We start from the raw sequence: 24,315 nt of genomic DNA on the forward strand, positions 1-24,315 counted from the left end.
AGAAACACAGGAGGAGCAGCAGAAACAACAGCTGCCTTCTCTGCAGCCGCTATCTCCTTCCACGTAGAATCATAGAATCTTACAGTGCAGAAGGAGGTCATTCGGCCCATCGAGTCTTCACTGACCACAGTCCCACCCAGGCCCTAGCCCCATAACCTCATGCATTTACTCTAGCTAGTCCCCCTGACACTAAGGGGCAATTTAGCATGGCCAATCCATCTAACCCGCACATCTTTGGAGTGTGGGAGGAAACCGGACCACCCGGAGGAAACTCATGCAGACACAGGGAAAATGTGCAAATTCCACACAGACAGTGACCTGAGGCTGGAATTGAAGATGGTCCCTGGTGCTGCGAGGCAGCAGTGCTAACCACTGTGCCACCATGCCACCCTGTTGTGGCACTGTGCCACCAATAACATAGGGATGGATGAATGCAGAGCTCCAGTTGGAAGGAGGCAATGCTCCCAGCTCCTGCTGATGTTATTGGATCTGCTGCTCCTTTTCAGGAGGTCTAGGTTACTGCTGCAGAGGTTGCTCCCATACTGCAGCAGGTGAGATTCCTCAACCGCAACAGAGTAATCGTGCCTTCAGGCCATTGCCAACAAATACACATTCAAGCACACGATCCCCTTCCAAGGGGATGAGCTAGGCCAGTCATTGCTACTGGCCACCAAGGCCAAGGCCACCACAGTCCTGATTTTTTGGCTGCATCTCCTTCCAGAGATGTGTTGGTGGCATCTCCAGGTTATCAACCTGCTGCCCAAAGTGTATCCCAAAGTTCAACGAGGTCTTGTTTTCCAAGGTTGACAATTATAACAACTTTACTACATATGAAACCAGCCAACCACAGAGGGCTGCTGGCTTCACAGGTACAGGGAGTCTTTGGGAACAGACATATGACAATCAAGGTGTCCTCAAATCCATCCACAGTTTTCATCAATCACAACAATTGCACTAAGTCAATGTTCAGATAGTTTGTAACAACTGGACAGTGATCATACATGTCTCGACCATATATTCAGGCAACTATCATTCATTCTGCAGCAATCACATCTCCAACACGTTTTCACTGATCCACATAGCCTCACTGGCTGGCTGCTGGGAGATATGAGCTATTCTCTGAAGACATGGCTGATGACTCCTGTAAGGGACCCCAGCAGTAAACCAGAAGAGAGATACAACAGAAGGTGCAGTAACACCAGAACGAACCATGGTACTGCTCAAAATGCACTTCATACTTCTAAACAAATCTGGAGGCACTCTTCAGTATGGGCCATCCAGAATCTCTAGGATTGTTCCGTTCTGTTCTGCCCTTTACTACATCATACTGCAGAGGGAAGATGCAGAGCTCCCAGCTTCCTCCAAGGTGGTGGAAGAGGAAGAGGACAGATGTGACCATATGTTGCCTGAGGTTCCGCACCTGGATGGTACAGAAGCCTGCAGTGGATAATCCAGAAAAGGAAACAGAAGGTAAACATAAAAAGGAAACTGAACTTCCCAGTTTCTAAGGACAAAAAAACAAATTGAGGTTGGAAAACCAAAGCTTCTGGCAAGCTGAACCTGCTTAGAAGACATGAAGGGACACAGATCTGTCCAAGCTGAGCAGTAGTAGTTGATGAGTCCATTGGTGCAATATAAGCAGGCCGAAAGAGACTGAAGAAATCAGAGGTCATGTCCAGATGCTGAGAACACGTGGTTACAGCTGGAGATAAGCTTTTCTATGTCTTCCCTCCATTCTTCTGCTTTCAGAATGCTTCTTCGGCAAGGTTTCCAGCAACCATTCAGGCCCCTGCTGGCTGGGGCCCTTTTAAGTAGAGAGCCTTCGTTCACAGAGTGCAGGTCATCATCATGATTGGGTTACTCAGAGGTGGGATGTTAATGCTGTGGCTGAGTCAAACAGCCATGGCAAATCCTGCTACTTAAACAAATGGATTCCTGATGCACTACTGGTCTTCCTGCTGTGTAGGGGTCAATTCTATTACGATTATCCCAAGGAAACAGGTCCTATGGTCACTATTGTCTAGTCTCTATTGTGATCATTTTAAATTGATTACTACTTGCCGGAACAAATGGAATGCACATTCTCTGGGCCGGGACTCTCTGGAGTTAAAGCCTTATAAATAGGATGACTTTGAATTCCTTGACTTTTCTGATATCTTTGATTACAGTTGAGGAAAATATGCATAGCCACATTTAAACTGAAGTTGTGCCAACTCTTAGCAAATTGTAAATTGTTTAGAAAGAATGAAATTAACAGCATATTGACGTAGACGGGACCACATACTGGGGCTATAAATGAAATGCATATGTTGTCAGCTGTCCCAGGAAATCAAACAAAAACTTACCAGATGGACTGGATGGAAGGGGAAGACAAGATTTGACTGTTTAAGTTAGCTTTTTGACTGATTAGGCTAAGAAACCACAAACTGGTGGAAGGAGGTAGTTTTCAAACATCTACTGCTTAAGGGTTATTAGTGTGCCCTTCTCCATAAAAGGTATATTCTGAAAATTGGCATCCTAGGATAACACTAACTCCTTTCCCACACCCAATGAGGAGATCTGCAGCCTCTTGCAATGCGCCCAAGATCAGCAATTCAGCAACTTGGGAGAATGAAACTTCCAATTTGCTGTATCACTCTGCCACATGCTCACTGATTTAGGTTTTCAATGCTCCTCCCAGCCCACAGGTTCTCTAATACTCTTTTTGAACAATGCACAATGCTGGAGACTGAATCCTACTGGTTACTGATTGACTTCCAACCACGCAGGTCACACAGAGCCAGCTATGGCATCTCCCCATCATTCGCCTGGGCACCGACATTCTGCTGATTGCCCCCACACCCACCCCAGCTCACAATTCTCCCCCTGGCTGCTGATCCCCCACCACACATCCTGATTACCAATTCCCCTCTACAGTTCTCCCTCTCCTAGGACACACTAACATCTACATGACACCGATCAGCTCAGGGACTGTACCCAGCACATTGCCCACACCCCATCTCACCAAATTGGGCACAACTGAATTTCTAGGCCATAGGGTATAAGATATTCTTTCAATTACCAGACAAGTTAACATACTACCTATTATGTAGTTTCTGGAAGAATTAATCATTTTTCATCATAGTGCTCTACGTCAATAGATTATATTTATAATATATATAGTTTCAAATTCTGTGGAAGATTGCTAAAAACAAATCTTAAAATGTGACACCATCCAACTAATATTTAGCTTTATTCCAAGACACATTTTAAAGATAACTGATTTTAGTAGCAAGCAAAGTGCCTGATGCTGTTCTAAAGATTCAAAGATAAAAATCGGTTTTGCCTTGTTTTTCCAACAAGATGGTCATGCTTTGTGACCTGCTTCTGCTGATCAAGATAGGCAGCATGTAAATTTGCTGCTGCTGCCATCTGATGGCAGTGTTGGGCAAGGCACCTCCAACACTTCTGGCTGCCTCAAGGGCTGAGCAGAATTGTATTGATCACACAATCTGCAACCAGCTTTCTGTTCTTAAAGGCAGTCTGTCCCTCTTAAAGGGTGGCTGCTGCTAAATACTATTGCTGCAAGTCTAAACAAAAGAAATAAGCACCATGGGCTGAGACAGGGTTCCAAGAACATATGGGTGGCACTGGAGTCTTAGTGGTCAAGGTGGACAGGAGGAGGGACAAGATGGTTCTGTGGGATCCAGGAGGCCTTCAAGGATCATCTTCAGGATGAATTAGGAGCATATGGCCAGGGATACCTATTCCTAGAATCTGGACACAAGGATTTGGTAATAGTTCCACAAGAAGTCTAATGAGCTCAATCAGGTGGTCAAGGTTAGTGAATGCATCTTTATATAATATCTACCAACAATAATGCCAACAGCCTCTCACGCTACTCAACGCACAACAACTCATTATTAACCCAGCAGTAGACCATGGCACTTAGAATTCAGGCCTTATATCCAGATCCACATTGGTCTTCACACCTACCAATGCTGCCAGCCGCATATTCACCTTTCAGTGCCTCCACATACCTTCAGCTATTCAGCTATGGCAGGCACATCGCCGAAACACACGACAATACAATTAATGGCATTCTTCCCTCTCTCTTGCAGCTCAGGGTGGCACGCAATAGAAGAGAGCAGAGCAGAGCTTGGTGGGGGAGCAAAGTTGTCTAAGGGCTTACAAAGCAGAGCGCTTTCGGCAACATCGAACCGATTGTGACAGAGCTCTGAACATGAAAAGACACCATCAATTGATTGGAAAACTGCACCCACCAGTTCAGGTACTGGCGGTGTATGGATGTTGGAGAGTGGCATTGAGTTGGGATTTGCCTATGGTCATTGGAAATGAGTGAGCTGCAGCCTGGCCTCCTGTGCATTTCCAAAACCCTTTGTTTCACATTCCTGTTACTTTTATTTCTACATTCCTACTTACTTTTTGAGCAGATTCTACAGGAATTTGCAAGGAACCTCAATGATAAATAGCTTTCAGTTAAACACTTTTATTACCACAGATGGCAGTTACCTTTCAACCCGTGTCATTTATGGTGCAGGCATCATTGTTCAAAATGCCACTTTTGAATTAAATTATTGATTAGTTCAATCAGAACGGTGCACACTCTTGATAAATGATTGAATCTTCTTCATTAAGAAGCATGTTCTGAACAAATCTCTCTATATTGCAAAACATATTTTAGTTGCTCTGCTTTCTTTCACATTCAAACATATTACAAAGTTAAATAAAGAGGTAATAAATGTGAAAAACTAAATGCTTAAAACACTGTATGCATTAATTAAAATCATAAATCTTTTAACAACAGATAATTTATTAAATGTCATAAATCATGCGAAAACAAAACATTTCAGGAGAAATGGGAACGATTGTACTGCAATGTAGCAAATTTCAACAAGTGTATCAGTGTGTATAAGATGTTAAATGTAAAATTAATTGGATTAAAATAATATATTGGAAGAAAGTTGCTTCCAGGAGAAGTCGCAAGAGAAAAAGGTGTAACTTGTTCGGAATGGAGAAAGACTGGAGATAGTGCTCCCCAACAGCCATTGCTGGATCCACTTTCATTTCTGCTCAGTGTATATAATTTAAGCTTTGACATAAGCAGCACGATATCAATACTTGCTGATGCCACAAGCAGGAACATTGTTCTCAAAATGCATGACCTCACTCTTCTCTGCAATCGAACTGCTTATTGCACTTAGCTATCTATTTCCCTTGAAGTTTACTTTACGTCTTTCTCACTGTTTGCTAAATTTGCTCCTTTATGCCATTGGCAAATTTTTGGCAAGTACAGCACAGGAATAGGCATTTTGGCCCACCAAGCCTGTGCCGACACATGACACCTTTCTAAACTAAAGACCTTTTGCCTCTACACGGTCCGTATCCCTCTATTCCCTGCCTATTCATGTATCTGTCAAGATGCCTCTTAAACATTGCTATTGTATCTGCTTCTACCACCTCCTCTGGCAGCGAGTTCCAGGCACTTACCATCCTCTGTGTAAAAAAACTTGCCTCTCACATCTCCTTTAAATTTTCCCTCTTTTGCCTTAAACCTATGTCCTCTAGTAATTGACATTTCTACCCTGAGGAAAAAGACTCCGACAATCCATTTTATTCATGCCTCTCATAATTTTGTAAACTTCTATCAGGTCACCCCTCAGCCTCTGACATTCAAGTGAAAACAAATCAAGTTTGTGCAATCTCTCCTCATTGCTAATCCTCTCCAAACAAGGCAACATCCTGGTAAGCCTTTTGTGTACCCTCTCCAAAGCCTCCACATCCTTCTGGTAGTTTGACGACCAGAACTGTACACAATATTCCAAGTGTGGCCGAAATAAAGTTCCATACAGCTGCAACACGACTTACCAATTTTTATACTCTATGCCCCAATTGATGAAAACAAGCATGCCATATGCCTTCTTGACCACGTTATCCACTTGTGTTGCCACTTTCAGGGAACTGTGGACCTGTATGTCTACATCCCTCTGCAGGTTAATGCTTCTAGGGTTCTGCCATTTACTATACTTTCCTCCTGCATTAGACTTTCCAAAATGCATCACCTCACATTTGTCTGGATTAAATTCCACCTGCCATTTCTCCACTCAAGTCTCCAGTGTATATGTATTCTGCTGTATCCTCTGGCAATCTTCTTCACTATCCGCAGCTCTGCCAATCTTTGTGCCATCCATAAACTTACTAATCAGACCACCCACATTCTCCACCAATCCATTTATACATACTACAAACAACAGGGCTCCCAACACTGATCCCTGCAGAACACCAGTGGTCAGATTGCCAGTCAGAAAAACACCCTTCCATTGCTACTCTCTGTCTTCTATGATCAAGATGTGGAGATGCCGGCGTTGGACTGGGGTAAGCACAGTAAGAAGTCTCACAACACCAGGTTAAAGTCCAACAGGTTTATTTGGTAGCAAATACCATAAGCTTTTGGAGCAATGCTCCTTCGTCAGATGGAGTGGTCTCTGTTCTCAAACAGGGCACAGACACAGAAATCAAATTACAGAATGCTGATTAGAATGCAAATCTCTACAGCCAGCCAGGTCTTAAATGCACAGACAATGTGGGTGGAGGGAGCATTCATCACAGGTTAAAGAGATGTGTATTGTCTCCAGACAGAACAGCTAGTGAAATTGTGCAAGTCCAGGAGTCAAGCTGTGGGGGTTACTGATAATGTGACATAAATCCAACATCCCGGTTTAGACCGTCCTCATGTGTGCGGAACTTGGCTATCAGTTTCTGCTCAGTGACTCTGCGCTGTCGTGTGTCGTGAAGGCCGCCTTGGAGAACGCTTACCTGAAGATCCAAGGCTGAATGCCCGTGACTGCTGAAGTGCTCCCCCACAGGAAGAGAACAGTCTTGCCTGGTGATTGTCGAGCGGTGTTCATTCATCCGTTGTCGTAGCGTCTGCATGGTTTCCCCAATGTACCATGCCTCGGGACATCCTTTCTTGCAGCGTATCAGGTAGACAACGTTGGCCGAGTTGCAAGAGTAGGTACCATGTACCTGGTAGATAGTGTTCTCACGTGAGATGATGGCATCCGTGTTGATGATCCGGCACGTCTTGCAGAGGTTGCTGTGGCAGGGTTGTGTGGTGTCGTGGCCACTGTTCTCCTGAAGGCTGGGTAGTTTGCTGCAGACAATGGTCTGTTTGAGGTTGCGTGGTTGTTTGAAGGCAAGAAGTGGGGGTGTGGGGATGTGTCTGTGCCCTGTTTGAGAACAGAGACCACTCCATCTGACGAAGGAGCATTGCTCCGAAAGCTTATGGTATTTGCTACCAAATAAACTTGTTGGACTTTAACCTGGTGTTGTGAGACTTCTTTCTATGATCAAGCCAGTGCTGTATCCATCTTATCAGCTCATCGTGGATTCCATGTGGCTTCACCTTCTGTATCAGCCTGCCACAAGGGACCTTGTCAAAGGCCTTGCTAAAATCCATGGAGACAACATTCACTGCCTTTCCCTCATCAATCATCTTTGTCATTTCTTAAAAAAAACTCAATCACGACCTCCCCTGCACAAAGCTATGCTGCTTATCACTAATATGTCCATATTTTTCCAATTATAAGTAAACTTGTCCCTAAGAATCCTGTCCAATAATTTTCCTGATGTGGAGATGCCGGCATTGGACTGGGGTAAACACAGTAAGAAGTTTAACAACACCAGGTTAAAGTCCAACAGGTTTATTTGGTAGCAAGAGCCACACAAGCTTTCGGAGCTCCAAGCCCCTTCTTCAGGTGAGTCACCTGAAGAAGGGGCTTAGAGCTCCGAAAGCTTGTGTGGCTTTTGCTACCAAATAAACCTGTTGGACTTTAACCTGGTGTTGTTAAACTTCTTACAATAATTTTCCTACCATTGATATAAGGCTCACAAGCCTGTAATTTCCCGGATTATCCATGTTGTCTTTTGTTAGGGGAACTTTCTGGGGGCTTCTCGCTGGGGGTCCTGCATTCAGCCGAATTCAGCTAATACAAAACTTGCGAGAGACAGTATACAGTAAAAGACGTTCTTTATTTGATCAATATGCATTGGGAGATGCTAGAGTGGATTCCAACTTCTCTCTAAATTAACATCACATGAACATGAATATACTATTTTCCAAGATTCGTATTCGCCGCCCAATCTGTCATACAAACTGGATGATCCAATTACATTAATGCACATTATCTACCTTGGCCAACAGCATTCTACCCCCAGCATAATTAGGAATTCATTGGCTATTTGGACCCAAAAGTCTTTCCTTCGTTGCTTAGCAACCTGCTTATGTAGGTCTGACAGGTTCAAGGTTTGCTCTCATCACCTGCATACTGTGAGAACTAAAGGAGTCATCCTTTCTAACTGGCTACCTTATCAGGCCAGTGAGGGGTGGAATGCTCCTATTCATTTTAATTAGCAGTTGAATCCTTCTATTCATTCCATTATCTAGTATCTCACAACTGCAAGGTCTTCCAAAGTCTTTCATTGATTAACTTCTATAATTCATTGTTCCATTTGAATGTGGCCTGTCTGGTTCTGCTTTTTCCCATTATACTGTGGGGCAGTTGCTTTTGGCCAGAACTCACAAAAACCTTTAAAACTACATTTCAAAGTTTAAAAACGTGTTAAAAATCCATTACTATTGGTTATATATGTGGTTAAGGCAATACCTCCATATATGTAGGAGGCACATCGTGATACCTTTGGTATATATAAGGCACATTATGGTCCCTATTTTAGACTAGTCTACTTTGTTTTAAAAGCTCCTTAATGAGCAGGAGTTTCAGCACCTCCTGCTACATCCTTCTTAAACAAAGGAACAATACTGGCTATTCTTCAGTTCTCTGGGACCTCTCTTGTGACTAAAGAGGATACAAAGATTTCATACAAGGCCCCAGCAATTTCCTCCCTCGTCTGCTATAGGATTCTGGGATAGATCCCATCAGGTCCCAGGGACATGTCTACCTTAATGCTTTTCAAAACACCCAACACCTCCTTCTTTTTTCTATCAACATGCCCTAGAATATCAACGTACCCCGTTCTAGACTCACCATCCACCATGTCCTTCTCCTTTGTGAAAACCAATGCAAAGTATTTGTTAAGGACCCCACCCATTTTCTCCTACTCCATGCATAAATTTCCTCCTTTGTCCTTGAGTGGACCTACTCTTTCCCAGTTACCCTCTAGCTTCTTATATACGTTTAAAATGCCTTGGGATTTTCATTAATCCTGTTTGTCAAGGACATTTCATGGCCCCTTTGAGCCTTCCTAATTTCTTGTTTAAGTTCTTTCCTGCTTTCTTTATATTCTTCAAGGATCAAAATCCTGGAACTCCCTCCCTAACAGCACCTACCCCTCAAGGATTGCAGTGGTTCAAGAAGGCAGTTCACCACTACCTTCTGAAGGGCAACTAGGGCTGGGCAATAAATGCTGGCCTATCCAGCAACACTCACATCCCATAATTGAATTTAAAAAAGAGTATGGGAATGGAGTTTGGAGTGGGGTTGTTTTTATTGGAGCAGAGAAGTCTGAGGGGCAACCTGATCGAGGTACAAGATTATGAGGGGCATGGACAGAGTGGATAAGGAGCAGCTGTTCCCCTTAGATGAAGGTCAGTCACAAGGGGACATAGGTTCAAGGTGAAGGGCAGGAGGTATAGGGGGGGTGTGAGGAAAGGTCTTTTTACCCAGAGGGTGGTGACGGCCTGGAATACGCTGCCTGGGAGGGTGGTAGAGGTGGGTTTCCTCACATCCTTTAAAAAGTATCTGGATGAGACTTGGCACATCATAACATTCAGGGATATGGGCCAAGTGCTGGCAGCTGGGATTAGGTGGGAGTTTAGGTATTTCTGATGTGTCGGTGCAGACTTGAAGGGCTGAAGGGCCTCTTCTGTGCTGTATGATTCTATGATTTTACAACATGCCTATTCTTTAACCTGTTTAGATGTAATTAACAAATGTTAAGCAAGTACCAGAATATAACAACAGCATTTCCAGCAACCAAAGACCACCCCTGGACCCCATAGATATGAATAACCGTCTCAAAATATTTACTTGTAATCTGTCCCAAAATGTCATATTACATTCCTCATTCTGTTTCTGCGAGTTTTACAAATTTGCACATTTACACAACTGTACCAAAACTGTGAACCAGTAAATATCAAATAATGTAATTTAATCTCGCCCTACCTATCACAATGATTATTGATTGTGTAAATTGCACAAAAGATTATCTGGTAAAATTATCTGCTGCAGGAACACTTGTGCATTTCTTCCAGTACATCTCCTGCGGACAATGAGAAATGTATAATCAATATCAGAATATTATTCATTTTCATGTAAAGTAAGTCGACAGAATTTGTGTTCATACAAATGCACAATGTTCATTTTGGAAAGTTAATGGGAGGTGGGGGATTGGGCACAGCTGGAGACTTACCTAGGAATCTAACGCTCTTGCACTAGCCCTGGCGAAAACTGAAAATACAATTTGAGAATTATATTGCACAACAATTTTAATATTTCTACAGCCACAGCACGGTGACAAGCACTGCTGCCTCACATTGCCAGGGCCAGGGACCCGGGTTCGACTCCCGGCTTGGGTCACTGTCTGTGTGGAGTTTGCATGTTCTCCCTGTGTCTGCGTGCGTTTCCTCTGGGTTCTCCGGTTTCCTCCCACAGTCTGAAAGATGTGCTGGTTAGGCGCATTGGCTCTGCTAAATTCTCCCTCAGTGTATCCAAACAGGCGCCGGAGTGTGCTGACTCGAGAATTTTCACAGTAACTTCATTGCAGTGTTAATATAATACTTGTAATAAATAAACTTTACTCAGGTGAATATGTAGCAGGTTCTGTACAAGTGAATCATGTGGAAAGATCGTGAAGTGCTGAAAAGAATTACAAACAGAAATATCTATCACTTTTCTGTTTTGTAAGTTAGTGACAATATAGCTATTAGCAACAGAGGAAGTCTTTTCAGGGAATATGTTGGGTGATATGGCAATTGCCAGCGCATTAATGTTTTGAAAGTACTTTACACTTTGAAATATCCTTCCTCCTCTGCCACATTATGTAACGATGTCAGTGAGAGGCGGAATCTCTGTAACCCTGTTTTCAGCTCCTCTATTGGAGCCAGGCGCTTTTACTTTCAGTTTCACTGGGAAAGCTGCCCGTTGCCGTTTAGCTGCTGGGTGTTTCCATTCCAGCGGAGGCTGCAGCTCACTTTCCCGCGGTGCGGGGCTGGCCAGGCGGCGCTTCCCATTCATTGCACTGTGTGATTATCGAAACTCAGCCCGGCCGCCTCTGAAGCTGCAAACACCTGGGTGCGTCTGAGCCCAGGGCTAAAGGCCGTTTCATTCTCATCAAACGGGCGATAAATTTGATATAAGAGGCCGAAGCGGAAATGTTGTTGGTATTTCAACAAGAGACAAAAATCCTCCTTTAAGAAGGTGAAATCCGAGGAGTCACTGCTGCAGGAGGACATTAGTGTGGTGAGTTCAAGGACTAATTACTGTTTGCAGTTGCCCCTGGACCCTCCCAGTGTATCTGCCTCCACCACCACCCTGGCATTTATAAAGACCACAGTTTGTGATATAATCCCCGCAGCGCTCCCCGGAACCGATTTATAATCAACAGAGTGGCCCTCTCTCACTCACTAGCTAATATCCCAGCCAATCACCGAGCAGCCCCAACCCTTCCAGCCAATCACCGAGCAGCCCCAACCCTTCCAGCCAATCACCGGGAAGCGCCAACCCCTCCAGCCAATCACCGGGCAGATCCCAGACCCTTGCAGCCAATCACCGGGCAGCCCCAGACTCCTCCAGCCAATCCCTGGGCAGCCCCAGAATAGCTACATTCCACTGGGGAGGGGGCCAAAGTCAGTGACATGATTCTATTAGAAGAAGGCAAATTACTGCTGGAATCTGAAACAAAAACAGAAATTGTCAGACCCTGCTGAGATTTTCCAGCATTCACTGTCTTTGTTTCAATGACATGACTTCCTGGCTTAGCATGAAAATAGAAAGCTCTTTTCCCCTCGCCCAGCTGGTTCACAGAAATTTAACAAGGGTTACTCAGAGGCATAGTGGTTAGCACTGCTGCCTCATGACACCAGGGACCTGGGTTCGATTCCCAGCTTGAGTCACTGTCTGCAGAGTCTGCACCTTCTCCCCATGTCTGCGTGGGTTTCCTCTGTGTGCTCCAGTATCCGCCCACAGTCTGAAAGACTCGCTGGTTCGATGCATTGTCCATGCTAAATTCTCCCTCAGTTTACCCAACAGGCGCTGGGAGTGTGGCAACTAGGGGATTTTCACAGTAACTTCATTGCAGTGTTGATGTAAGACTACTAATAAATAAACTTTATACCCATATCTCAATCTCACTTTGCCACAGAGTAACTGATATCACAGCTGTGACTTGGAACATTTTTGATTTTCCTGAAAACAATTCATTGTCAAATAATTAAAAGTGAAATCAGTCATCAAATTATACCAATTTTCCTGCAGTTCATGACGTTATTGTGTAAAAGAAAAAAGGTTGGTGCCGGAGAAGGCCATTCAGCCCTTAATCCTTGCTCCACCATTCTGTACAATTGTGGCTGATCTTCCACTTCAGCTCCACATTCCCATACGAGCCTCGTGTGCCTTGATTCTCTAACTATCCAAAAATCTGTTATCCTCTAAGTGAGCATCCACAACTCTCAGGATAGCAAATTCCAACGATTCACAACTCTTTACTAAAGATATTTTTCCACATCACAGTATTAAATGACCATTCTGAAACTGATTCTAGACACCTAGGGACACCAGCACTGTAGATCAATCTCCAGGACACTGCTGTGTGCAACCCTGGAGAAAATCGTTGTGAAACTCAGGAGATTTTTTTGTTTTGCCATTTTCTTTGGATATTTCAAAGAATATATTTTTAATATCTTATATTCTGAGAATATAAAAATATTGAAAAAGAGGAAAATTTGACAGTCAAATATTGTGGTGGGGAATTCTGTTTATCCTTATGTTGGGTATTATATGATTAAATATTCCCTCCATCAAATATCATCCAATTAGGCACTGTGTCTTTCTGAAGCGGGGGGGGGGGGGGCGGCATGTGATGAAACCTCCAGGAATGCATTTATTATAGAATCATAGAATCCCTACAGTGCAAAGGGAGGCCATTCGACCCATTGAGTCTGCACCAACTCTCCGAAAGAACATTTTACTCAGGCCATGACAGGCCTCAAATTGGAGGGAGGGGACATGCTGAAAGTAGGGAAAGAGGAGACTGGCTATCAAGGGAGAATGGGGATCAGGAGGGAAGATGGAAACTAGGCATCGAGGACTCAATTGTAGAGACGGAAACTGAGAAATAAGGGCTCAGAGGAGAAATCGAGGATGGAGAATAAGACTTTTGGGGGAAGAGATGAAGATTGGCGAATAGAGTCTTGGGGGTAAGTGGAGATTGCAAAATTGTGGCTCCAGAGTCATGGAGACTGGGGAATAGGAACTCTGGGGTGTTGGAGACAGAGAACCTCATGTCCCTCAATCACCTCTCCTGAGCTCACAACAGTGTTCAGACTCAGTTGTAGTTAACACTGCAACTTATAGAACATAGAACAGTACAGCACAGGAACAGGCCCTTCTGCCCACGATGTTGTGCCGTACATGACACAAAATTAAACAAATCCCTTCTGCCTGCCTTTGGTCCATATACCTCTATTCCTTGCATATTCATATCCTTATCTAAAAGCCCTTTAAACACCCCCCATTGTATCTGCCTCCACCACCACCCCTGGCAGCACTTTCCAGACACCTACCACTCTCTGTGTAAAAACAACTTGCCTCTCACACCTCCTTTGAACTTCCCCCTCTCACCTTAAGTGCATGTTCCTTAGTATTAGACATTTCAACTCTGGGAAAAAGATTCTCACTGCCAACCTATTTATGCCTCTCATAATTTTATAGACTTCCCTCAGCCTCTGCCATTCCAGAGAAGAAAACCCTAGTTTATCTAGCATCTCCTTATAGCTCAGACCCTCTATTCCAGACAGCATCCTGGTAAATTTCTTCTGCATCCTTTCCAAAGCCTCCATATCCTTCCTGTAATGGGGTGACCAGAATTGAATGCAATACTCCTAAGTGTGGCCTAACCAAAGTTTTATAAAGCTGCAACATGACATGCGAACTCTTGTACTCAATGCCCCGACCATACTCCTTCTTTACCTCCCTATCTACTTGTGTAGCCACTTTCAGGGAACTATGGACTTGAACCCCAAGATCACTCTGTACGTCAATGCTGTTCAGAGTCTTGCCATTAACTGTATACTTACACTTAACATTTGATCTCCCAAAGTGTAGCATCTCACACTTGCCCAGATTAAACATCATCTGCCATTTCTCTGCCTATATCTCCAACTGATCTATATCCTTTAACAACCTTTTACACTATTCACAACTCCATCTATCTTTGTGTCGTCTGCAAACTTACTAATCCATCCATCTATGTTTTCATCCAAGTCATTTATATAAATCACAAGCAGCAGGGGTCCCAGTACGGATCCTTGCAGAACACCACTAGTCAACTTGATCTGTTGTACTTTCAGTTGGGGCTCTTTTTTCTGAATCACCCTTTCGAACCCCAATAAGTCCCATGAATTTCCTATGCAACCTCGAGCACTGTGCATGAAGATGTCCCACTTTGTTACAATGTAAATACTTGGGCCTTTGAATATCACCTCCAACCTCAACACCTTCCTTTGTGGTCTGAGTATGATTTTCCAGGCAGTCCCAGCTTCTCTTCTCTTTACTGGCTACTTGCCTTCCTTTCATCCTCCCACACTTCTCTCTGAAATCCATTGCCTTGCAGAAACATGGCTTTTATGTTGATTGACCGACGTGTCAAGTTTCATTTCCACCTCTTATCAGAGATTTACTCAACAACATTGGTGTTACACCAGAGACTACATCAGTACTTATAAAATGGATTACCCCAGTTATTTTACATGGAATTACAATTCTCTTTAGTGACTTCAGTGTCACCATCCACTAAACCTAACACAAGGAGCACTTTTATATTGTTTAACGTTACATCGATCCTAACTACTTAGTCAATCAAGGCAACATGTTAAATAATCTGTTCCACATACTATTGAAGTGCAAGCACTGTCGAGCACTTCAAAGTTAAAATGTGCCTATAATTAACCCATTCATTACAGGATTAAAACTCCTTTCAACCACTATAATGTCGTCACATTTGTCATTATCTTTGTCACCTTCCTCAGAAATCTTTGCTCATGTGTCATTTCAAGGACCCAGCCTCTCTGCTTTGGGCAGTTCATTGCAAAATGATACTTTGGGTTACACCCAAAGAAACTATTAACTCTGCCTTCGAAATTCCTGGGATTCATTCACCTATTAATCTGTTCAAATTCTGTCTTCTGCTGCAATAGCCAAATCCAAATCTGCCAAAGATGCTTCCATCTTCATTCTGTCTGTCTTTAACAGTAGATATTTGATCAAACAGGGTCTCTCTTTCTAAGAATGAAACACCACTTAGAACTAGGAGTCTGTCCCTATAAGTCATCTTAGCACAATTCAGCAATTGAAAATTATTAATGATCTTGCGATCCCCAAATTGAATTAAGAGTAATGTATATAACCTGCTAAAGCTCATGATGCATTCCTCCATGGTACAGGTCTTGCCGGTAGTAGCAAATATTCAAAGAAGCACTTTGAAGGCCAAAATGGAGGAGGATTCTATGTGAATAACATGGGCTAGTTGGTCCAAAGAAAGAGGAAATCTATCAAAGCCTGACCATGGCTTATTGGCATTTAACAGATTGTCGTTCCAGTAAATTTCTTCCAAAAACTCTGCTGGAAAGTCCGAACCATCAATCTTCATTATCCAACTGACAGGCATCCAGCTCACAAAATATTTTACTTCTGATTTTACTTCTTGTAGGAAGTAACAATGCTAAGACTATACCTTGGTTCATCTTCAGTGGACACATTCTACCTAATTCTTCCATTAGTCACATGGGTGGGTAATCATACCCCAACAATTTGTACTTGCATTCTGCCATAAATGGCTCCTAAGATTGCAAGATTTTCTTACTGGCTTCCAACCTTTGGCAACCATCCTCTGCTACCATGTTCTAATCCTGATGTGGAGTTGCCAGCATTGGACTGGGATAGGCACAGTAAGTAGTCTCACAACGCCAGATTAAAGTCCAACAGGTAATTTTCATTATAGGAGCTTTCGGAGTGTTGGTCCTTCATCAGGTGAGTGAAGAACTCTTCACTCACCTGATGAAGGGGCAACGCTCCGGAAGCTTGTGCTACTAAATAAGCCTGTTGGGCTTTAACCTGGTGTTGTGAGACTACTTATATGTTCTAATCCAGAAAGCCAGTTGGTGAAGAATGGAACTGGAGCCAATCTTTTCACAACTTTATCTTTATTTTCCAAGTTATGCCTTACAATCATACACCTCCTAACCCAACAGCCAGCATTTTAGTCTGTGTCTATTTAATGAGCTCAAGTGAAACTCCAGTCTTTGCTCAGCACCTGCATAGAATTAAGCATAATTTAATATTCAATTAACAAAAGGGAAAAGTGATCAAGAAATTGGCACCCAAACGAGCAGAGATGGAGGAAACGGTTGGGTGGACGTGGGATCAACATTGCCCATAGAAATGGGCTTTTTCGAGCAGGGTATTGAGGAATGGAGCTTGAGGACATTCCAGTCAAAGACAGAGTCTCAGTTGAATAATCCTTTAAAATGTTCTCTCTAGCAGTTTCTCCTGACTGCCTTCCTGTCCTTGTCACGGTCCCCTCCAAGCTTGGCTCTAAGTAGGGTGGGCCCTTGATTGCATAGGCCATAGATTGGTTTGAAAACGCTAAAAAAGCCATACATATTGTTGATGCCCATGAGTTATGGATCTCGCATGCTCTTTCAACCCACTATTTGTTCTTTATGTTGAGGGTTTTATGCTGTACCACTGCCTAGGCTTATTGAATTCCAGCTTTTCTCTTGAGGTGAAATGAAGTTTCTAGACTGCAAAAGCTTTAAACTTGTGCTCGATTGGGTCCTGTATCTTTTGGTTGTTTTTGTCAAATCAGTAATGATGCATCCAAGCCAAGGACTCTTCAGATCTTCTTGTTATTGTAGACTTTAGGATGAACCAGGAACTTTGGGTGCACTGTGGCTCCTGGTAGCTAGAGATTGAGAGGTTGCAAGTGAGGCACTGGCAGAGAAGAGCTGCTTTGGTGGAATCTTTGAGGCCTTCTATGCTAATTTTCTAGTGGCATTGCTTCTGTTGCCTCTTGTTTGGGAGCCATGTTGATGGAGATGATAATTCAGAGAAGGCGATCATCGGTCTAGCAGTCTTTGCTATTTGTCATGGGATGAGTAACATAGACATTTCTGCAGTTCCTTGCATGAACGCTGACATAGTCAAACAGGTGCCAATGTTTGTTCTGTCGAAATTGCTATGAGGTCTTGCCAATGGAACAGGGAATGTGACAAGGTCATATTCCAGACTGTTCAGGACATGCCAAAACCAATGAAGTATTTTTGTAGTGTAGCTCTATCTCACCTCTTCACATCTTCTTGTTATGGTAGACTTTAGGAGTAATATTCACTTGGCATCTGTCAGAATTCTAAATGAAACAAGACACTGTAGCCTGTCACTAACAGCAGCAGGGTCCCAGGGACAGGCCAAAGACTTGCAGTTAAGAGCTTGAGCAGATCCAAATCTCTGCTGCCCATAATCTAATCTAAGTCCCATTCACCCACCATCCTGATGCTCTCAGTCCTTCATTGGCTCCTGGACCACCAACATATCAATGGTATAATTCTGATTTCACATTCAAACATTGCCATGGCCTTGCCCCTCCCTCTCTAACGCCCTGCTGCCTTATAAACCTCCACGAATACTCCAACTTTGACCTCTTGTTCATCCATTACTCCCTTTATTCCAACATTGTAGTCAACTAGGTGCTATAGTTTTAGAATTCCTTCACTAATCCTTTGTTTATCCACCTCTCCTTGCATCTCCCTCAAAACTTACTTGACAAAACTTATTGTCACCATTCCTAATTGCCCCCCCTTTGACTCAATGATAATCTTTGTCTAATTATGCTCCTGTGAAATGCATTGGAACATTTTCCTGTACTTAAGAGGCTGCATAAATGCAAGTTGTTCTTTTTATTAAATAACAGTTTTGTTATTAAGCAACACCTGGAAATTTTGAGAGTGATCAGGGATTTCTAACTGCTGATTTTGACGAAAGGTCCTTACCAGAGGTCTGGCCTCACCTGCAGGTTGAAGTTTCAAGAACAAAGGGAACAAAGAAAATACAGCGCAGGAACAGGCCCTTTGGCCCTCCAAGCTTGTGCTGATCATGATGCCCTAACTAAACTAAAAAAAATCTTCAGCCCTTACTTGGCCCAAATCTCTCTGATTTCCTGCACCTTAGAATTTTCATAGAATCATAGAATCCTACAGTGCAGAAGGATGCCATTCGGCCCATCGAGTCTGCACCTACCCCAATCTATCCAGGCTCTATCCCCATAGCCTCATGCATTTATCCTAGCTAGTCCCCCTGACACTAAGGGGTAATTTAGCATGGCCAATCCACCTAACCTGCATACCTTTGGACTTGACCTTCTTGGTCAATGAGCCAATATAGGAGATCTCAGTGCTCCTGTTCCTGGACAGGAACAGCACTCTGGTTGGGAAGAATAGGAAAATCTCCTTATTGTATAAAAATATTTTAAAAAGCTATTCAAAGACACCAAAAGGAAATGACAAATCAGTTTTGAAATATGGCTTATCTACTTTTTAATGCTGTGTTCTTCCAACTGATCTTTTGGGACCAGTTGTTCACCTAAATGGCGCAGTTTCTCCTTGGCAGTTTTCTAGATCTTTTCCTTCTATATGGCAGCACAGAGACACAGTGGTCAGCACTGCTGCCTCACAGCGACAGGGACCTGGGTTCAATTCCGACCTCGGGTGACTGTCTGTGTGGAGTTTGCATGTTCTCCCTGTGTCTGCATGGGTTTCCTCCGGGTGCTCCAGTTTCCTCCCACACTCCAAAGAAATGCGGGTTAAGTTAATTGGCTGTGTTAAATTGCCCCTCAGCATCAGGGGAACTAGCAGGTGAATATGTTGGGTTACGGAGATAGGGCCTGGCCCAATGCAGGTTCAATGGGCCGAATGGCCTCTTTCTGCACTGGAGGGATTCTATGATTCTAGCTGAAGGCTCTTTCACCGAGGCACCACTGTGAACATTCGACTGATTCTGATTTGCTGCGGTTTTATTTTGAGCTAATTGTCAAGGTGTGACTGGAAAAGCGTGATGTTATACAATAGGACATGCATGTGGAAGCTAGTTGTATAGTATATAATGCTTGATATTAACAGTTTTATAAGTTCACACCTTTCCTGTTTCCTTCTTAATCAGAAACAATGGCGACTGAAATAGTTCGATACAAAACACGAGCAAGAACCAGCGCGGCGCAATGTTTACCGAAAGCAAGGATTGATCGAAGGCGTACACGGATGGACTCAGTTTCTCTTTTGTGTGACACGGATGAGGAAGAGGAATCTCCGTGTGAAGAGAGTGATGACGAAGAGCAAAGGAGCAGTACCTCAGATGATGAAGAAATGCAGAACATAGTCAGTAAAGCAGAGAGCTCAGATGAGGATAATATTCGAAGGAAACGTGTGTGTTTGAGCAACTTATTGACAGACAGTGGCAGCAGCTCAGACAGTGAAATTTACAGTCGACCAGTCAGGAAGATAAAAGGTAATTCACGTCGTGTTTATATACAAGATGTGGATGAAGGCAGTGAAGAGGAGAGAATTTCTGCTACTAATTTCTATGTACAAAATGAAGATGTCGCTCAGATAGAGAAAGAGCTAACAATTGCTCGAAAGAGAAAGCGACAGATGGAGCTCAAACGGTTGTCAAAGAAGAAACAGCCTCATTGCACAACCAGCTGTGAGTTATTTGAGGTTTGTTTTCCACAAAATTTATAATTAAAAGTCTCATGAACATACTCTGTTCTCTTGTCAGAGATTGCATTCTCCCTCTTTGCTGTTTCAAGCTGAACCTGACTTTGCAGCCTTTAAGTTCTGTTCAATCCCAAGCTGTGCTTCAACCTCATATCCTCCCTATTCTCGAACCATATGCTTTCATCTCCTTGGCCAGCATTTTTAGGATGGCAGGGTTTGTCTTCCTGCCATCCAAACAGTCGACAGAGAACACAGAGATTGCTTGCCCTGCCCTGCAGCCATTTCAACCTCAACAAGCACTACTTGCCTGGAGACAGCACTTCTGCCCCTCACTCAGGAGGAAGCTCCGCCTCAGAGAGCAAATTCCCACCTCAGAGCATGAAGCCCCATCTCAGAGAGCGAATAGTCCGAAAGACGTGCTGGTTAGGTGCATTGGCCATGCTAAATTCCCCTACATGTACCCAAACAGGTACCGAAGTGTGGCGACTAGGGGATTTTCACAGTAACTTCATTGCAGTGTTAATGTAAGCCTACTTGTGACATTCATAGTCGAAGCCCCATCTCAGAGAGCTGCTGGGCAATCTGATTGGCCAACAGCTCTGTACACCATGCAGCGCCAGAAGCTGCAGTGGACGAGACTGGGACTGCAAGTCCCCAGAGCCTTGAGTTCCAGGAATCCAGAACCAAGTGGGGAGGTCTCAGGGCAGAGAGGCTTAGGGAAGTGGTCAGTGGTAAAGAGGCAAGGGATGAAAAGACTCAGCATGGATCAGACCATTTGGGGGGGGGGGGTTGCTGTGTTAAAAGGACGATGCTGTAGAAGATATCCCTCTGAATAGGTTCATTTTTGGACTACCCCCTCCCCTCCATTGAAAACTGTCAGTGTAAAAATTGAAGCTGGGTAGGAAACGGCCCTTGAGTGGTTGTTAATTGGTCAATTGATGCAAGGGTAGGCAGGCTGACCTATACATCACCCATTCAGGTGTAACTATGGAGCCATAGAATCCCTACAGTGCAGAAAAAGGCCATTCGGCCCATCCCGACTGCATCTACTCTCCAAAAGAATATCCCACCCAGGCCCTTCCCTCCATCCCAATCCCTCTAACCCTACACATTTACATCAGCTAATCCACCTAACCTACACACCTTTGGACACTAAGGGGCAACTTAGCATGGCCAATATCCACCTAATCTGCATACCATTGGACTGTGGGAGGAAACCAGAGCCCCTGAAGGAAACCCACAAAGATATGGGGAGAATGTGCAAATTCCATACAGTCACTGAAGGCTGGAATCAAACCCGGGTCGCTGGTGCTGTGAGGCAGCAGTACTACCCACTGTGTCGCCCTCAAATTGCAGTGAGTTTGGGGTGGGTGAGAAGGCTTTCTGAGAAATTTGTCAGTCACCATGCTCCCACCGAGAAACCTGGCCTGAGTATTGCTAACCCAGCCATGCCTCTGCTCCTTGTTGCTGCCAGAACTGTCATACATGCCATCAACATTTCCAGACCCAGCTACTCCAATACATTTCTTGTTGACTTTCTATTTTTCACACTTCATAAACTTCAGCTTGTTCAGTACTCTGCTGCATGTATCCTGTTGCGAAGGTGATGGTGAACCACTCGAGTCAATGTGATGTATAGAGATATAGGTACAGAGATACAGATATATGAATTGACTTTGGGATACACAGAAGATGCTATCTAAATGCTGGTGGGTGATATTAAAAAAAAATAAAAACTAGATAGCTGGAAGATTTTACTGTACCAAATTCAAATTTTATTACATATTGTTTTCTCTAATTAACTACAACATATTTTACCACGTGTCTGATAGTGTGAACTTTACAAAGAAAATTGTCTTTAAATATATGAAAATGTTGACATATGTCTCTTTAGATTGCTGATCATAAACATTCTTTAAAATGTAACTTAGTCATATTTTACAATACTCTGAATGCTTTAAATTACCCACATTTGTAAATACAGTAATTTTACAAAAGATTTGTACAGTTAAATGATGAATAAAATAAGTCGGACACTTTAATTGTTTTTCTAGGCAGACATTGCAGTTACAATTTGGATACATTGTTATAGGTTTCCACTGGAGAGAGGCTGCCCATTGTGGAATCTATACCATGGACATAGAACTATTTTTTAACATAGTACTGTGGTGGCAATTTTTATGGATAGTCTTGAAAAGAAGGCCGACATCACTTTTGTAGATAAATTAGTGATGAGATGTAGCTTTGTGAGAGTTGCACAATTCCTTTCAACAAATTTTAGAAATACCATTGCTTATTTTTTTCATTCATTTTATGGGATGTGGGCATCACTGGCTCGGCCAGCATTTATCGCCTATCGCTAGTTGCCCTTCAGAAGGCGGTGAGCTGCCTTCTTGACCCGCTGCAGTTAGACGGTAATTAGCCGAGTTGGATTTGTCGTGCTCTTTGTGTACAGGACATACCTGGGCAATTTTCCACATTGTTGGGTAGATGCCGGTGTTCTAACTGTACTGGAAGAGCTTGGCTAGGGGAGCGGCACGTTCTGGAGCACAAATCTTCAGTACTATTGCCGGAATATTGTCAGGGCCTTTAGCCTTTGCAGTATCCAGTGCCTTTAGCTGTTTCTTAATATAATGTGGATGGAATCAAATTAGTGATGCTGGGGGCCTAAGGTGTAGATACAACCACAGTGCCGTTAGGGAAGGAATTCCAGGCTTTTGACCCAGTGACAGTGAAGGAACAGTGATATCTTTCCAAGTCAAGATAGTGAGTGACTTGGAGGTGGTGGTGTTCCCAAATATCTGCTCATCTTTCTAGGTGGTAGTGGTCGTGGGTTTGCAAGGTGGTGCCTAAGAGACCTCGGTGAGTTCCTGCAGTGATTTGTAGATGGTACAGATGGCTGCCACTGTTCGTCAATGGTGGAGGGATTGAATGTTTGTGGAAGGGGTAGCAATCAAGTGGGCTGCTTTGTCCTGGATGGCATCAAACTTCTTGAGTGTTGTTGGAGCTGCATTCATCCAGGCAAGTGGAGTCTATTCTATTACACTCCTGACTTGTGCCTTGTAGATGGTGGGCAGGCTTTGGGGGATCGGGCGGTAAGTTACTTGTTGCATGGTTCCTAGCTCTGGTAGCCACAGTATTTATATGGCTAGTCCAGTTCAGTTTCTGATGAATGGTAACCTGCAGGATGGTGATAGTGTGGATTCAGCGATGGTAATGCCATTGAACGTCAGGGTGCCATAGTTACACCCTCCCTTGGTGGAATGCCTGTCACTTGTTTGGTGTGTTACTTTGCACTTGTCAGCCCAGGTCAGGATATTATCCAAGTCTTGGACATGGATTGCTTTAGTATCTGAGGAGTTGCGAATGATAATGAACATTGTGCAGTTATCAGCAAACATCCCCACCTCTGACCTTATGACAGAAGGAAGCTCATTGATGAAGCAGCTGAAGATCGTTGGGCTTAGGACACTACCCTGACGGACTCCTGCAGAGATGTCCTGGAATTGAGATGCCTGACCCTCCACCCACCACAACCATCTTTCTTTGTTCCAGGTATGACTCCAACCAGTGGTGGGTTTCCCTCTGATTCCCATCGACTCCAGTTCTGCTAGGACTCCTTGATACCATTTGACCTCGGTCAAATGCTGCCTTGATGTCAAGGACAGTCACTCTGACCTCACCTGTGGCATTCTGTTCTTTTGTTCTTGTTTGCACCAATGTTGTAATGAAGTCAGGAGCTGAGTGACTCTGGCAGAACCCAAACTGAGCGTCCGTGAGCAGGTTATTGCTGAGTAAGTGCCACTTAATAGTACTGTTAATGAACTCTTCTATCACTTCACTGATGATCAAGAGTACACATATGGGACGGTAATTGGCCGGATTGGATTTGTCGTGCTTTTGTGTACAGGACACACCTGGGCAATTTTCCACATTGTCGGGTAGATGCCAGTCTTGTAACTGTACTGGAAGAGCTTGGCTAGGGGAGCAGCAAGTTCTGGAGCACAAGTATTGCCGGAATATTGTCAGGGCCTTTAGCCTTTGCACTATCCAGTTGCCTTTAGCTGTTTCTTGATATCATGTGGATGGAATCAAATTGGTTGAAGACTGACATCTATGATGCTGGGGGCCTCCGGAAGAGGCCGAGATGAATCATCCACTCAGCACTTCTGGCTGAAGATTGTTGCGAATGCTTCCGTCTTATCCTTTGCACTGATATGCTGGGCTCCTCCATCATTGAGGATGACATGGAGATGCTGGCGTTGGTCTGGGTGGGCACAGTAAGAAGTCTCACAACACCAGGTTAAAGTCCA

The 24,315-nt window shown here is 43.7% G+C and overlaps 1 protein-coding gene across 2 annotated transcripts in view; it reads left to right on the forward strand.

Moving 5' to 3' along the window:
• Nucleotides 1–11,145: 11,145 nt before the first annotated feature.
• Nucleotides 11,146–24,315, forward strand: part of ccdc82 (coiled-coil domain containing 82) — a 67,597-nt gene continuing 54,427 nt past the window's right edge. For both annotated transcript variants that reach the window (XM_078221772.1, XM_078221771.1), the window contains exons 1-2: nucleotides 11,146–11,480; nucleotides 19,449–20,002. In XM_078221772.1, the coding sequence (XP_078077898.1) occupies nucleotides 19,454–20,002 (549 nt within the window). In that variant the 5' untranslated portion in view covers nucleotides 11,146–11,480; nucleotides 19,449–19,453. The remainder of the gene's footprint in view (nucleotides 11,481–19,448; nucleotides 20,003–24,315) is intronic.

Source organism: Mustelus asterias, chromosome 10, assembly GCF_964213995.1.
Source record: "Mustelus asterias chromosome 10, sMusAst1.hap1.1, whole genome shotgun sequence".
In the NCBI taxonomy this organism is placed as follows: domain Eukaryota; kingdom Metazoa; phylum Chordata; class Chondrichthyes; order Carcharhiniformes; family Triakidae; genus Mustelus; species Mustelus asterias.